Source organism: Bison bison, unplaced genomic scaffold, assembly GCF_000754665.1.
Source record: "Bison bison bison isolate TAMUID 2011002044 unplaced genomic scaffold, Bison_UMD1.0 scf7180017864481, whole genome shotgun sequence".
NCBI lineage: Eukaryota > Metazoa > Chordata > Mammalia > Artiodactyla > Bovidae > Bison > Bison bison.
Window position 1 is genome coordinate 2,540,857 of NW_011495041.1, and position 12,510 is coordinate 2,553,366.

Below are 12,510 nucleotides of genomic sequence, written 5' to 3' on the forward strand. Positions count from 1 at the left end.
AATAGGAAAAGGAGTATGTCAAGGCTGTATGTTGTCACCCTGCTTATTTAACTTATATGCAGAGTACATCATGAGAAACGCTGGACTGGAAGAAACACAAGCTGGAATCAAGATTGCCGGGAGAAATATCAATAACCTCAGATATGCAGATGACACCACCCTTATGGCAGACAGTGAAGAGGAACTAAAAAGCCTCTTGATGAAGGTGAAAGAGGAGAGTGAAAAAGTTGGCTTAAAACTCAACATTCAGAAAACAAAGATCGTGGCATCTGGTCCCATCACTTTATGAGAAATCAATGGGGAAACAGTGGAAACAGTGTCAGACTTTATTTTTTTGGGCTCCAAAATCACTGCAGATGGTGACTGCAGCCATGAAATTAAAAGACGCTTATTCTTTGGAGGAAAAGTTATGACCAACCTAGATAGCATATTGAAAAGCAGAGACATTACTTTGCCAACAAAGGTCCGTCTAGTCAAGGCTATGGTTTTTCCAGTGGTCATGTATGGATGTGAGAGTTGGACTGTGAAGAAAGCTGAATGCCGAAGAATTGATGCCTTTGAACTGTGGTGTTGGAGAAGACTCTTGAGAGTCCCTTGGACTGCAAGGAGATCCAACCAGTCCATTCTGAAGGGGATCAGCCCTGGTATTTCTTTGGAAGGACTGATGCTGAAGCTGAAACTCCAGTACTTTGGCCACCTCATGCGAAGAGTTGACTCATTGGAAAAGACTCTGATGCTGGGAGGGACTGGGGGCAGGAGGAGAAGGGGATGACAGGATGCGATGGCTGGATGGCATCACTGACTCGATGGACGTGAGTCTGAGTGAACTCCAGGAGTTGGTGATGGACAGGGAGGCCTGGCGTGCTGGGATTCATGGGGTCACAAAGAGTTGGACACGACTCAGCAACTGGACTGAACTGAACTGAACTTAGCACCAGGCTGAGACTTTTCTGTTCTTCATAATCAAGATTTCTAGAGAACTGAAAAGGGAATCAACTCTTGCTCTGAACCAGTTTGGCTGAGTTCTGCTCTCTCGTATCACCTGAACCCCATCCTTTATGCCAAACTGTAGCTCATGGGCGAAGCACCTGTTTTTGTAAATATGTTTTTATTGGAACACAGCTCATTCAGTTATGTATTATCTGTGGTGGCTTCCATGCTACAGTGGTAGAGACAAGTAGTTGCAGTAGACTCCATGTGGCCTGCAAGCCTAAAATATTTGTTCTCTGACTCATCACAGAAAAAAATTTGCCTATCCCTGCCCCAGAGCATTAATGATCCTTGGTGGACAATGTGACATTTAAAGAACATGTATAATCTTTTCCCTTTATTTCAGAATTTTAGTTAATTTTTAATACCAGATTGAGACGTTTACATTCTAGAAAAGCACCTTCTTCTTAGTATATTCTCTTCTTCTTTTTTGTTTTTCTAAATTTTTGTTTATTTTTGTCTGTGCTCTGTCTTCATTGCTGTGCATGGGCTTTCTCTAGTTCCGGCTAGCAGGGAGTGCTCTCTAGCTGGCGGTGTTTGGGCTCTCACTGCAGTGGCGTGTTGTGGAGCATGGGCCCTAGGAGCTTGGGCTTCAGTAGTTGTGCACAGGCTTAGTTGCTCCATGGCATGTGGAATCTTCCTGGGCTAGGGATTGAACCCTTGTCCCCTGCATTGGCAGGTGGATTCTTATCCATTGTACCACCAAGGAAATCCAGCATACTCTCTGCTTTGTCACTTGTGTGCATGCCGTCTGTCACTAGATACTGAAGGCAGTGTGACCTGGAGGTGACTTGGATACCTTTCAGATGGAAGCATCTTACTATCTTTTTTTTTGTTCCTTTTTATACATAGGACCTAGTAGGGTCAGGATAACATACTTTAGCAACTTAAACGTTTAGGTGTTTATGGATCTCAACAATGGGATTTTTGTGGTAACCAGTTACTAAAGGGTGGCGTTTTTTGTTGCAGCATCCTGGAGACTTTGTACTGCACAGGATGTTCGCTCAACCTCGGCTACCTGTACAGGTGCACACCCAAGGATCTAGACTACAAGAGGGACTTGTTCTGCCTTAGTGTTGAAGCCATTGAAAGGTATGTTTGAGGCAAAAATGAACAGCTCATAACTGAATTCTCAGAAAGTTGTTTGCAGACAAATTGGTATGAAAACTTGGAGACTAAACATGGTTTGGTTAAAATATGTTTTTAAATAATAATTTCTGACCCTAAAGCAAGTGATTTTTGTTGTTCTTTGGACCTGATTTATTTGCTATTGGAAAAGTCAGTCATATTAAATTGTAGAAGAAAGCACTGTGAGAACATTTTGCAGAGTAAAAATTTGCTATTTTTCTTAATTAAATTTAGTTTAATAGGATTTTTTAAAAAAGCAATTTTGTGTATCAATATATTTTGTCCATTTTATTTTTCCCTCTAGTTTTTAGTCTAGTAGAATAACTGGAAGAAATAGGAATTTCAGAAATGGTTGGGAAAGAAGTCCCTTTGATGTTCTGGAAAAGTAGAAATGCAAAGTCCAGTTATTTCCTAGAGGATTGTAAATAACTGTCTGCTGTTTTGAGAGATGCAAGGAAGTACCTTCATTTTTCAAGACTTCTAAAAGGTGTTTGGAGACAAGGTGAATTAGGGTCTGATGACGTATATCTTAATGACCCTTTAGTTCATTAACCTTTTAAAATTGGAAACAAAATTAATTGACCCCAATGTCTTTTCACTTATCCTGGAAAAGATGTAACTCTCAAGACTTTAGAGATTGTTGTTGCTTAGTAGCTCAGTTGTGTCCGACTCTTTGTTACCCCATAGACTGTAGACCCCCAGGCTCTTTTAAGAGTCCATGGGATTCTCCAAGTAAGAATACTGGAGTGGGTTGCCGTTTCCTTCTCCAGGGGATCTTCCTGACCCAGGTATCAAACTTGTATCTCCTGCATTGGTGGGCAGTAACGCTGAGCCACCAGTTAGAGAGGTTTTCTTAGAGATGCCTAGGAAACCTTAAATATCAAGAAAGAAGAACAATTTAAGAAGAAAAGAAAGTGCCTACACTTTCATTACTTGAAGTATGTTGTCACTCTGTTGAATTTCTTAGATTTTCTCTTTAAAAAAATTTAGAATAGTATTTTTATTATAATTTTTCATTTAATTATTTTTTGATTACTACAGTTTTACCACCATCTTTGAAACTAAACAAGTTTGGATCTAAATTGTGAACTCTGCAAACTTTTTATAGCCTTTAACACAAGAGAATAATGTAGCAAATACTGCTCATTGATGTAAAGCGTGCAGGCCCACCTGGAGAGAGATCAGATCTGTTTTGGTTTTAATATGTAAACAGAAGACGCATGCCCAAACAACTGCTCCCTTAATGTCCATGGGAATTTTACCAAGATTTGTGAAAATTATGTGGGGGAGAGTACAAGTATAAACTACATGAAATCTTAAACCAGTGTGGTTGGTATGGAACTTTAAAAGTGATCCATATCTGTATAAAAGAAAATATGTGGAAGATTTCTGCATAGAGGATCCTAGTATCGAAGCTGTTCTTTCCCCAACAATTGAATTTAAGGAAAAGTTACCTCATAGGGCAGAATTTAAATGACAGGGAACCAGGGGTGTTTTAGAAATGGATGATCTCTGTAATGTTTATTTACAGCATTATAAATTAATCAGTGCCATTTAATTTTCCCCCATCTCATTTTTCTTTTCCAAATAAGATATTAACTGCCTTCTGTAATTTTTCCTTCGATGACATTTTTTAGAAATTTAATCAATTAATCTTGGGTTTCCAGCAGGAGACTGTTTACATTTAACAGAAGTGACATACTGAAGTTGTTACATGTGGTGAAAGACTTCTAAAGAAATGCAAACAAATGAAGGTTTTTTGGGTTTTCTTTTGGGAATAACAGCATCTTCTCTACTGTTTAGATTTATTTGGTTGCCAGATTTATTTGTTTTCTTCCATTGCTAGGCCAGTTGTCAGAGAAGGCAATGGCACCCCACTCCAGTACTCTTGCCTGGAAAATCCCATGGACAGAGGAGCCTGGTAGGCTGCAGTCCATGAGGTCGCTAAGAGTTGGACACGACTGAGCGACTTCACTTTCACTTTTCACTTTCATGCATTGGAGAAGGAAATGGCAACCCACTCCAGTGTTCTTGCCTAGAGAATCCCAGGGACAGAGGAGCCTGGTAGGAGGCTTTCTATGGGGTCGCACAGAGTCGGACATGACTGAAGCGACTTAGCAGCAGCAGCAGGCCAGTTGTATTTTCAAATTGTAGCATGTCATCACCTCAGAGAGCGAAGCAAAGCATGAGTTATAGAATGCAAAACATGAGTTATAGAATAACTGTTGAAGTTGCCGAAATCTAGGTAATCAACAATTGACGCTACAGCTTACATAATAAAAGTCAAAACTTGAAAATGCACATGTTCTTGAAAAGTTATATAAAACAGTGGCTTCTTCAGGATCTTTTAAAACTTCAAAATGTTACTGTTGTACCACCCAGCTTACTAAAGAGCCAGTTTTATTCCCTAAAACGAAATATTTATAGCATTGAGAAACATGTAGAGCTCTTGGACAAAGCTGTTATGGAGAAAAACATGATTTCATGTAGTTCAGCTTCCTATGTAGGTTGCTATTAACAAAAGTAATTGTTTTATGTGTTTACTTGGTACTAATATATACTTCAATATACTTTGAGTTTTAATGTTACCAATATAAATTTCATATTTACTTCCTTCTCATATTTTAACTTTGTATTGTACTGTACTTCAGTTATGTTTTAGGGTCATCTGAAAGGCAAATTGTGTCAGAAGACAAAGAGCTTTTTAATCTTGAAAGTAGAGTTGAAATAGAAAAATCTCTAAAGCAGGTAATTTTGTTCTGCACTTTTTGTGTCTTTGTATAAACAACTTCCAGTCAGTGACCAAGTGCTGCTCCACGAATAATTCTTAATTGTGTCTTCTCTTTTGATCTTAGCATTCATGGTGAGAGAGTGCTTATTTTATTTCAGTTGTTAGTAAAGTTGATTTACTGGAAGCTACTTTTCACTTTCCTGCATTGGAGAAGGAAATGGCAACCCACTCCAGTGTTCTTGCCTGGAGAATCCCAGGGACGGGGAAGCCTGGTGGGCTGCCGTCTCTGGGGTCGCACAGAGTCAGACACGACTGAAGCGACTTAGCAGCAGCAGCAGCAGCAAACTACAAATTAAGCCAAAACTTTATGGAAAAAATTATAAAGACATTCCATGCTAAATCAAAGCAGTATGTATTCTAAAACTATTAAAATAGAAATATATCTTTAAATCAGTATTTGATTTGATTTGATTTTCGTGGTAAAAACAGCCTTGTTTTTGAATGCTAACATCCTGTCACAGGCAAGATAGTGGTGAATAAATGTAAAAGCTATGTATCAGAGGTTGAGAACTACTATTAATAGGCTTATGTCTTATTTAAACAGAATTCCATTAAATAAACACAGATATGTATAATATATAACATAGCAGAAATTATAATAATGATCAACATTTAAATCATATTTAACCATGTATGATTTTAATCATATGTATTTTTTTCTATTCTTTTTTCCATTCAATAGATGGAAGATGTTTTGAAAGCCTTGCAAACAAAGCTTTGGGAGGTCGAATCAAAACTGTCCTTTACCAGTTGTAAAAGCTGAATTGGTTCCAAGGCCCACATTCTGCAGTCCTCTGCTGATGGAGAGTTATTTCATATGTAGCAATTCTTATTATAATATCCTTCACTTAGAACTGAAAGAATTGGAAACGGTCATGTACATTGTATCCTCTTGTACTGATCAGCTGGTCACATGAGAAGAACTGTAGAACTTTTCTGGCTGTATTTGATGGTAAAGAGGTGATTGTTTCCTAAACTCCAGTTTTAAAGTCATGATTATTGCTGGAATTTAAGAGTTGTTGTTTTGGTAACAAACTGCTATAATTTTTTGAATAGTTTTCTCCTCTGTACTGGATTTGCTATTTTTTATGTCCTATTAACTATGTTTCACTTCTAATAGTTTGAGCACTGTTTAGTATTGAGTGCTTGAAAATCTTAGAGGTTTTTCCATCCACTGTGTGGTTGAATCTTCTTTGAAAACTAATGAATACAGCTTTCTGGAGAAACTGGTCAGTTGAATTATTTGTCAAAACTCTGAAATCTTGCACAAGAGTAGATTAGCATGTATTATGTTGGTTGGATTCCTTTTGGTCCTGTTTATTTACTCTTCTGTGCTTGCTTAGCCGCTCAGTCTTGTCGGACTTTTCAGCCCCGTGGACTGTAGCCCTCCAGGCTCCTCTGTCCATGGGGTTTTACAGGCAAGATTGCTGGAGTGGGGTGCCATTTCCTTTTCTAGGAATCGAACCTGTGTCTCCTACGTTGCAGGGGGATGCTTTACCTGCCGAGCCATCAGGGAAGCCCTTATTTACTACCATATGCCCCATAATCTGGCAGCATAGTTACCAAAGAGAGTAGTAATCATTCCCAAGGTTGGGATTATGGGAGAATTTTCAGTTTTCATAATGTATGACTTCTAGTAAGCACTTGTTATTTTTATAATGAGGGGAAAAATAAAGATTAAAACAAAGTGCTTTACAATTGATTTTTATGAAACAGTTGTTTAAGTGAGCGCAAAAATCCTGCTGTCATAAATACCACACATTTACTGGGCATGGCAGTGTGAGGGGTCCTGCTCAGGACTCTAAAGGTAACCCCAAATTTCCCCAGCCTCCACTCTGTTTTTGAGTATAAATGAGGCCACCTAACATTAGTACTCAGCATGTTTGAGTAACTTAACTCAATTTCTGCCCAGAACCTCCCTAATTATTTCCGAGAATACCTCAAGTTGTCATGGCAAAAGGTCCTAACTCAAATTGACTTGATCATTGATCATTCACAATTACTACGTTTTTTTTGAAAGATTGTCTGCAGCCTCTAATCATTTGAAGTTAGTGAGCTGTCCAGGTCTCTTCTCAACACTTGCTGGCAACAGTCACCCTGCCTCAGTAAGCTTGATGAGGTCCCCAGGGTCTGTCATTGTAGGTGTTTTGGTGGCGCTTGCGTGAAAGTTCATTTGGAACAGATGGGAGAGTTATTTTAACCGAGAGATTCAGCTGACTTTCTAGTCGCACGAGTGACAGTATTCTCCAGTCACTTTCAGGGCCATTCCAGTTTCGCTCCTTAATTCCTTTTACCCTGTTCATCCTGGGCTCCAATTTCAAGCCAATCCATACACCTTGAAAACAACTCATTTCACCAATGCAAAGTAATTTCTAATATCCAGCAGTGCTAACCAAGCCTCTCTTGTGGTTCAGGAAATAAACAGCCCAAGTGCCTTTGTGGCAGTTTGGGCCTTTGATTATTATTTCCCTGTACACTCTCCACGCTTGGAGTTTTATTTCCAGTGAGGGTTCTTCAGATGAAGTTAGCTTAAACCATGCGGGTGGAGAGCTCACACACATTTATCACACAGTCTTTGTTGAAGCATCTGAAAGCAAATCCCAGGAAACAGTCGTGTCTCCGTGTAAAGCACAGTCTGTGTCTTTGGCCTCTGTGATGTCGCTTAAAGAGTGGGCTTACTATCACCGTGGGCAAGAGAGCTTTGAGACGCCCACGCTGCCTACTCGACAGGTCCACGTGGGGCAGTTTCATCCTCCGCAGGCTGCCCTGTGGCACTCTGGAGGAGAGGGCCTGTCCTCACACTCTGTTTGGGTCAGCCTCTGCTGAAAGCAACCACCCGTTTCTCTGAAGCCTAGTGACTTCAGGCTTAGTGACTTTTTAGGCTTTGCCTGATGGCTCATGGGCCTGCTGTTTGTTTGTTTGTTTGACTTGCCCTATGTAGCCACATATTAAAATCAACAATCAGGCCTGGTTCCTACTCCTTGTGGCTGTGTGCTGCTGTTGCTGGTTACCACTGCCCATGAGCAGGAGTGAGGATCCTGGAGCAAGAAACGGACATTCCAGCCTGAATTGCACAGGACCCCAACAAAGAGGCTTCAGGTAGGATCTAACCAGAATTTGTTTCTTCAGCCAATCCTCGTGAAAGGGTGCTCCCCAGTTCTTCAGGGAGAACCTCTGGAAACTAGTATCAGGACCTATTTACAGATTGTTGTGAATGCATGTGTATAGAACATTGTACATGGTTTTCATCCCAGAATGTGGGTTCTGCTGTTCTCAGCAAGCTCTCCTGTTATGTTCACAAGTTTCCAATCTTACGAGAGTGCGATGGGTATTGCTTGTGTAGGATCGATGTCTAGGCGGAGTATGTCCTATGTGGGTGATTCTAGTCAGGCTTCGGGCATTAAAAATGGGCAAAATGAGAGTGCCTCCATGCAGAGTTGGGTCTAGGTGTTCAGTAGGAACTACTTGAGAGGAGCCATGATGAGCAGCATGAGCTTTTGAGAGAATCTTGGGGATATTAACCCCCGGCCAGAGTCCCCAGCTTCAACTGCTCTATTATTAGCCTTGTGACCTTGGGCAAATCTTTTACCCATTTTGAGCCTGTGTTTTCTTATCTGTAGAATGAGCTATGATAACCTGCTTTTGCATCACAGATAAATTAGTGCTTATGATGGTACTTTGAAAACAGTAAAGCATCACAAAAATAAATGACAAAGGTGTAGCCTTGTTTAATTTGATCTGATTCAGTCTTCTTGTCAGTCTGACTTCTAGTCAGATTGTTTGGATGTCCTGGCACCTCAGAGGCAAAGAATCTGCCTGCAGTGCAGGAGATCCGAGTTTGACCCCTAGGTCGGGACGATCCCCTGGAGAAGGGAATGTCCACCTACTCCAGTATTCTTGCCTGGAGAATTCCACGGACAGAGGAGCCTGGTGGGCTACAGCCCATGGGATCGGAAAGAGTTAGACACAACTGAGCAACTAATTCAAAAGAAAAAATCTGAAACACCATATTTAAAATAAACACAGTGACACTGGATTCAGTTCATCCTCTGATTACAAATACATGAACACTGTAGAAAATTTGAAAAGTAAAACAGCACAAAGAACAAAACCCACACACAATTTCACAACTACTTTTTGGAGTTTTATTCCTGTTGTCATTTTATATACAAATTTAGAATTGTTCTGGACATACTGTTTTTACTAAAAATATTTCATAAACATTTCTGCGTCATTAAACGTTCTTTTGTAACCCGATTTTTAATGACTACTTAGGATGAAGCATCTGTTTTCAAGCTTGTTTAAATGCGATCCTTTGGTATGAAATTCGTACTTTTTAGTGGCTTAACAACTTAGTTTACTTGTCAGATAGGAGAGAAGGCATGAAAGAAGTCTTTAACCAGCCGCCTCTTTGTCTAACTGCAGGGTGCACAGGAGCAGCCAGCCAATGGTTAAAATTTCAGGAATTTGTGAACTGGCTGTTCAATCCTTGGTAACTTCAAACTGGCTAGGATTAGGAGCACAGACACAAGCAAGAGGAACATTCCAAGTATTGGGAATGAGCAGGACCAAATGTGACAAGATCCCTAAAATTTAGCCTTTGAGAATTAGCGATGAAATCAAAACACACCATCGTGGGAACTTTGCCTCCAAGATCCTGACTTCCTAGTCTTCTTCACTGAGGTCTGCACTGCCAGAGAAAAGCAGGGCCTTGATGGTGTGGACAGCGAACCCAGATAAATTCAGGCCCCTGGCAGGTTCTGATGCCATGTACCGAGGTAGCGCTAGTTGTAAAGAGCCCTCCTGCCAATGGAAGAGATGTTAGAGAGGTGGGTTCAGCCCCTGGGTGGGGAAGATCCCCTGGAGAAGGAAATGGCCACCCACTCCAGTATTTTTTCCTGGAGAAGCCCACGGAGAGAGGAGCCTGGCAGGCCACAGTCCATGGGGTCACAAAGACTCAGACAGTACTGAAGTGACTTAACATGCATGTAGGAGTATTTATGGAGAAGGCAGTGGCAAGCCACTCCAGTACTCTTGCCTGGAAAATCCCATGGATGGAGGAGCCTGGTAGGCTGCAGTCCATGGGGTCGCTACGAGTCGGATGCGGCTGAGCGACTTCACTTTCACTTTTCACTTTCACGCAATGGGGAAGGAAATGGCAACCCACTCCAGTGTTCTTGCCTGGAGAATCCCAGGGATGAGGGAACCTGGTGGGCTGCTGTCTATGGGGTCACACAGAGTCAGACACGACTGATTCGACTTAGCAGCAGCAGCAGGAGTATTTATATCAGAGAAATCTGCAGTTGCTAAAAGGCAGGATTACTTCCAGAGAGCTGCTTTCCCGGAATATTACTGTGTATTTTGAACCTCCCTCTCTACTGTTTGACTTAAAGTTTGAGAAGAGAAATTGACTTCTGTATTCAACACTCAAAAGACCAAGTCCTGAGATCTTTTTATCTAATAAATATCAAATGAAACACTATCTTTTGGACTTTAGTGATTGGACTGTCAAGGTCTTCACATCTTCTGAGGAAAAAAGCAAACTACCTTAAGCGACAAGATTATATATAAATAGTGACTGTTACAGACATCTGTGTTTGTTCCTGAATTAAGATAAATAACTGGACAGTTGCTTGCCTCTGAACAAGCAGAGAAAGTTCATCTGCAATCACTATTGAACTGAGAGACAACATTTACTCTTTAGCCCAGACATGTTCTGGATATAGCGATGGTTAATTTTGTTTAGTGAGAGCTAAGTTCCGTGTATAGGATGTTTTATTATCCAGGCCTCTGTTCATGATGGTGCAAGTGCAGCCAAGGCCAATCTATATAACTGTAGTCTCTCTGGAGTGTTTACACTTGTCTAAAATGTTGTTATTACTAATCTGGGAGGCAGCATGAAGTGAGGGGATCTGAGGAAGTGATGTACTGGAGTCTGGAGTTTTATTGGCCCAAATGTGGTTTCGAAGAGAAATGTGGTTTCGAAGAGAACTGGTCTCATTTCATTCAGAATTAGCTCCTACTGACCTCTGCGAGCTTGACAGAATTAAATTAACTCTATAACTTTTCCCCCCTAAACAATTACTACCATGGTTTCTAGATCCTCTATTTAATTTTATGGCAGAGAGATGGACAAAGGAATCTCTCAAGGGTCTTTTGAACCTTATAACTCATGTAAGCTGAAAGGAAATCAGAAATAAAGGAGGGAAATGAGAATCCAGGAGCCAGCTTGGAAGACTTGAGGATAATTTAGTTCTCTTTTTAACACTTTCACCTTCCTGTCTCAGGAGCTGCAAGCTTGTAATTTTGAAGACTTGAGAATCATAGAAGTTGCGGAAAAATAAATGGGGTTCCCTGGTGGCTCAGCAGTAAAGAACCCACCTGCCAATGCAGGAGATGAGGGTTTGATCCCTGGGTCAGGAAGATCCATCCGCTGGAGAAGGGCATGGCAACCCACTCCAGTATTCTTGCCTGGAGAATCCCATGGACAGAGGAGCCTGGTGGGCTACGGTTCATGGGGTTGCAAATAGACATGACTGAGCGACTGAACAACTACAAGATGTGTGTTTGATTGAATAACATTTTCCAAAGCAAATGCAAGAGTGTTATAATTTTGAAGAGAAATCTTATGAAGCCATCAAACGGTATTCCCTGAAGGGGACAGATAGCTTACTTTTGACGGGCACATCGGCTTCGCTGGGGCTGGGTAACCTTTTTGTTCTTAGCGAAGAGCAGTCATTTACTGTGTAATCATTTGCTGTGCTCGGAGCTCCACCTAGCTTGTCTCACTCCATCCTCAGAAAACCTCCTCTCATGGAAAGCCTTCTTCCCCTTTTATAGATGCAGAAGCTGAGACTCATGGAAGTTAAATGGATTCACCTGCTCAGCTGGTGAATGGAGCCAAGGGTTTTCCTTCTGCGCACTGCTCCTCCTCTCTACACAGTGCATTTGGGGGGTGCTTCCTTGCTTCTTAGCAGAAAAACACTTGGAAGGAAGCTGTGGTACTAAAAGTCCTAGTGTCTAGAGATGTTGAGGAGTCATGAGCTTCTCCAGACTTGCCTGGTGGTCCAGTGATTAGGACTCTGCACTTCCAATGCAGGGGACACAGGTTTGATCCCTGGCCGCAGAACTAGATCTCACATGCTGCTCAGTGCAGCCAAATAAATACGTTTTTAAAAAGTCATGAGCTCCCCATTCCCAATTTTTTTTTTCTATAATTAAAGCGGATTGAGCCCCCTTGACATGAGTTCCCTTCCCTTTCTTCATCCCTGCTTTGAGATCCTCTGGCTGCCATATCTCCTGGCCTCTTCCCTCCTCAGCCCAGAGCTGCTGGCTGGCCTGTTTCAAGCTCTCAGCTCTCCAGGTAATTGAGTCTCCCTTGCAACCACCTCCCGTGTGCCATTGATGCTACTTTACTGCACTTCCCACAATGAACATATTTTACCCTTGTGTGTTTAATGGCTGTCTCTCCATTGGAGTGTTAGCTCCACAAGGGCAGCAGTTTTATCCGTCTTTCACCTTGTGCTGCAGAAATGCAGACTCATGGTAAATGCTCATTTAACACGTCAGTGGAGTGAATGAATGCTGCTGCATCACTTAGC

The 12,510-nt window shown here is 41.4% G+C and overlaps 1 protein-coding gene across 1 annotated transcript in view; it reads left to right on the top strand.

Moving 5' to 3' along the window:
- The window catches only part of MIS18A (MIS18 kinetochore protein A), a 12,410-nt gene extending 6,331 nt beyond the window's left edge, over positions 1–6,079 (top strand). The window contains exons 3-5 of the mRNA XM_010862307.1: positions 1,960–2,082; positions 4,770–4,866; positions 5,592–6,079. Coding sequence (XP_010860609.1) covers positions 1,960–2,082; positions 4,770–4,866; positions 5,592–5,672 — 301 coding nt within the window. The 3' untranslated portion in view covers positions 5,673–6,079. The remainder of the gene's footprint in view (positions 1–1,959; positions 2,083–4,769; positions 4,867–5,591) is intronic.
- Positions 6,080–12,510: the final 6,431 nt, after the last annotated feature.